Raw genomic sequence first — 4,610 nt, 5'->3', positions numbered from 1 at the left:
GGGTTGCCGGAGGGGAAGGAGAAGGTTTTGCGATGGGCAAGGGGACAATTTGAAGTGGAAAGGCCACTTCATCAGGTTTTATCAGGCCATGGGTGCGGAGTTAGCAAAGTAAAGAGTGTAGCCACCTAAAATGGATGCTGAGCTACAAAAATAGGCCAAGCGCTAAGACTGCTGGGAAACAGACAGTTTAGCCAGAACAGCAGTCTGCAAAGAGCATTTTGCATTCTGCAGCAGCAGAAACCAGTTTGGGCTCAGGTGAGAAGACCTTAGCTAGGTGCAAATGGCAAAACGCTTTGCATGCTAATGAGGCAATCAGACCTGAACACCCACACAATAGATACATTTGATTCTGAATGGACACATTTTAATCAAGGCCCAGACATCGAGGCACCAGAAACCTCCAAACAAAAGGGCATAAGAAACGCCCCCCCCATCACGGAGACCCCCTCGCATTGGGGAATTAAAACAGTATCGATGAGGAATTGACCCAATAGGTAGAGCCCGCCCAAGAAGAGGGAAGGACAATGGAACCCCTATAAAAGATAGGGACCTCGTGTTGTCCGGTCTGCTTTTCCGTGCTCCGGCTCTGACCACGACCTTGAAGATCCACTCTGACTCCAGCCGTCGAGCACCAGCCGCCGAACCGTAAGTGCCAGTACGACGCTCGCTACGCGAACTAAGCCCGCTAGAACCCCCAGTGACCAGAACGCTTGCTGAAGGTTGCAGCCCAAGACCAGGACGAAGGCCTCGCTCCCTGACCTTGCCTGTTCCTGTTAGATAAGTATTCTGATTACTTTAGTTTAGTCATAGCTTAGTCTCTTAGTGTGTGCATGAATATTTATTATTACTGTATAATAAATATTATCGTTTGGACCTTACTAATCGGTGTATCGTCTTTATTACTTTGAACTTGACCTTGGAATACTAGTGACGTTGTCTATACGGCAACTGGCGACTCCTAAAGCTGAATAAATACATAAGACAGAGCCTAGTGGTGTTAAGCACTTGGAAGTTAATACACCCCAATAAACGCGTTTTACGCCCATAGTAAAACGTGCAACAAGAGCCGTGTTCAATGGAGTCAAGGACGCCCTCTACAAGAGTGGAGTCCGCTTCGGGTCGGTCTACCTCGCTCAACTCAGGGTAATTTTTGAGGGAAAGGATTATTTCTTCGAAAGGATTATCTCCCTGCCGGGAGATGCGACCCTTTTGTTAAAAAGCACGAATTGAGCGCGCCGTAATTTGTTTTTTGGTTCTGTCGTCGGGCATGTTGCATTGTTGGTGTTTCTGTTTCTCTTGTTCTTACCGGGTTGAGTTCTGATAGTTGTTGATTAGAATTGGGATTTATACTCTTTGGGGTTCTGTTCTTTATATTGATGTTTAGCTTCCTTCTGGCGGGTAAGTTAAATGGGGTTTTGGTAATTTGTTATTTATATCTATTTTTCTCTTTCTCCAGTTGGGATTCTCCCTGCTAACTGGGGAGTTAGTTAATAGTCGCGGTTTTGGAAGGTTTGCTTCAGCTCATTGTAGTCGTTTTTTGATAATGAGCTTAGAGTTTTTGTTCTGTTTGGGTTTGTTAAACGTGGGTTTTAGTATCAGTGTAGGTTTTATTTGCCTCGCTCTGATTTGAATTTGAGTGTGGTCACATTCAATGGCGATGACATTGTTGGGGGAGGGGGTGATGATAGTTTGCTGATGGTGTCTATTGTTTTCCCTTTGTCCAGTTTTTTGACTTGGTTTAGTGATGTGTTGGGTATGCTGGGTCTGCGAGGACTGAGCAGTGAGAGAGACAGGCTACCAACACTTGTAGAAGTACAACTCTATTTTATTTAACTATGAGCTGTTAAACGTACTTGCACTATGGGTCGACACTATGTTAGGTTGACTGATGACCTATGGCTAACCTGACCAGACTACACTGCTAGCACATGATAGATGTTCGTGCTACTGATTACGGGCTCTGGCTGTCTCAGAGGCTGCATCCCGAATCAGCGGGAAAACTAGTGCCCTCTGGCTTTATAGTGACCATGCCCTGTCTGGTGATTGGCTGCTGTGTTCTGTGTGTTGATTGATCTTTCAGTGTGTCAATCAGTGTGTGTCTATGCACCATCATATACTTGTGTGTATATTATGACATTTAGTGGCCACCTTAGGTGGATCCTTTTGTTTTACCTTCTCCGTATCTCTTGATTCGCCTCTCTTGGCGACAATGGCTGACTCCGGATTGGGGGTGGTGGGAGACCTCCAATTCGTTTGGTCACCTGGAACATTAGGGGTTTGAAAGGACCTGTGAAAAGATCAAGAGCATTTGCTCATCTGAAGAGTTTGAACTCCGATGTAGTGTTTTTGCAAGAGACCCTTTGCGGGTCAGAGGTCAGACTAGGCTGCACAGGGAGTGGGTGGGACAGGTTTTTTATTCTGGTTTTAATGGCAGGGCCAGAGGTACGGCAATTCAAATTAATTAAAAGGTTCAGTTTTCCCTCTCTAAGATTATCGCCATTATCAACGGTTGATATGTGATTGTCTGTGGCTCCCTGATGAGCATCCCAGTTGTCATGGTTATCATTTAACCCCAACTGGGATGATACAGATTTTATTAATACCCTGCTGGCTTTCCTCCCTAATCTAGACTCACATCAGCTTATTTTAGTGGGGGGGGGGGACCTGAATTGTGTGTTGGACCCAAGATTGGATTGTTCTAAGCCTAAATCTCTTGCTCCATAGGGGTGGTCAGGACCTTGTCACCTTTCATGGAGAGTTGGGCAGAGAAATGGCAGGTGGAGTTCAATCCAGGCAAATGCGAGGTGATGCATTTTGGAAGATCTAACTCAAGAGCAGACTATATGGTCAATGGAAGAGCCCTGGGGAAAATTGATATACAGAGAGATCTGGGAGTTCAGGTCCATTGTACCCTGAAGGTGGCAACGCAGGTCGATAGAGTGGTCAAGAAGGCATACAGCGGTCGGTTGGGGGAGATTGAGGAGGAGAGAAGCTGCGAGCTGAGCTCCAACCGTCGACCGCAGAGCCACACGCACCGTCTGGGACTTCGTCAATATGCCTAAGTCGAGGGAAGTTGTATCTACGAGCTCAGACAGTGAATCGGATAGTGAGGTTGATCAAAAGGCTAAGAGAAAGAAGTCAACTCCAGTAGAGAAACCAGTAAAAAAGCAAAAAGTGGAGAAAGTTCTGGTGGTGCAAAATGCACTAAGAGTGACAAAGATGATAACCTATTTAAGATCGGCAAGATGAGATACGTTAGTGTGCGTGAATTCAAAGGCAAAGTTCTAATTGATGTCAGAGAGTACTGGATGAACCAAGATGGTGAAATGAAGCCTGGAAAGAAAGGAATCTCTTTATTACCAGATCAATGGAATCAACTGAAGGAAATGATTCCTGACATTGATGATGCATTAAAAAGGTTATAGAATGACCATATAAAGATGTACCTTGCTTTTTGTCATTAAACTCGTCCATCTTTAACATTTACTTGTGTTTTCTAAAGAAATTAAGCTTGTAATGTACTGTAATGTTCATAATGTGACTGTTTTATGTATATGCAGTACATCCCAGCTTTCCTATTTAAAAACAACTAAGGGGTACACTATTTAGAAAAGTGGTATGGAATTTGTTTTTAGTGTTAAAATTTAATTTTTGTTTCCTGATTTGATGTTTAGCAACTACCATATCATGTCTATAGACTGTTGCTTATATTCAGCTAGTCAAGAAAAATACTTTCAAGAACAATTTCATGTTTAAATTCATGCAGCTCTACCTAGGTATTTTTTAAAGTATGGTTCAATCATTGAATCTTCTGGCTATTTCAGATAGGCACTTTTGGCTCTCCCCGGTGGCCTTGCGGGTAAATGTGCCATCAGGTGTAGCAATAAACCATACAAGGCAGAAGATCCTGGGGTTGATTTATGATTTATTCTGTTAGCTGAGGTGCCTTTGGCTGCAACAGCAGTTGGGCCGCAACAATTTGCCTCTGTGCCCTGGAATAGGAAGGATGAAAGCCGGTCAGGGTTTCCACTTGCGATTGTCATTCGCTATCCACTGCTGGAAAATTAACCTTTTGATGTCTGTTAAGGGTTGGGTTAAGCTTACTGTGTTACTGTCCCTGGTTGGAACTTTTTGACCCAGGACTAAATATATACATTTTGTTTAGGCTTGTATATGAAGAATGGCATCTTAATGAATTGCCAAAGAGCTGTCTGTGTCTGGAACTCCACTCCTAAAAGATTTGGTGTCATCAGGATTGATGGGGAGGAGATGAAAAAGCATTGTACGTCATCAATATAGGGGTAAAAAAAGTGTACTGTATTTCTTCTCATGGCTTCTGATCCCAATGTACCATGTTTTTATGGAGCTGGGATTGTTTAGTGTTTGACTCTGCCACAATTAATCAAAACTAGCTCTGTCCTTCACACAAATATTTGTTGGATTCCATGGTTCAAATAAATTGATTTAGCTTTGGGTTTTTCAGGCTCCTTGGAATAGTAAACACTTTTAATGGCTTTGTAATAAAGAATGGTCTGATGAAGGGAACTGTAATTTGTTTCGGTAACTGAATAGCTGTTTACAATATGTATTATAACTGTCATTTCGTCCAG

The 4,610-nt window shown here is 43.2% G+C and overlaps 1 protein-coding gene across 1 annotated transcript; it reads left to right on the top strand.

Moving 5' to 3' along the window:
* Window positions 1-2,956: 2,956 nt before the first annotated feature.
* On the top strand, window positions 2,957-4,008 carry LOC119978896 (activated RNA polymerase II transcriptional coactivator p15-like). Its single transcript, XM_038820818.1, is given in 2 exon segments — window positions 2,957-3,157; window positions 3,160-4,008. Coding segments are annotated over 2 exon segments (369 nt in total). The 5' UTR covers window positions 2,957-3,054; the 3' UTR covers window positions 3,426-4,008.
* The last annotated feature ends 602 nt before the right edge of the window (window positions 4,009-4,610 follow it).

This window comes from Scyliorhinus canicula, chromosome 15 (genome assembly GCF_902713615.1).
Source record: "Scyliorhinus canicula chromosome 15, sScyCan1.1, whole genome shotgun sequence".
Classification (NCBI taxonomy): Eukaryota; Metazoa; Chordata; class Chondrichthyes; order Carcharhiniformes; family Scyliorhinidae; genus Scyliorhinus; species Scyliorhinus canicula.
This window is presented reverse-complemented; position numbering and strand designations above follow the sequence as displayed.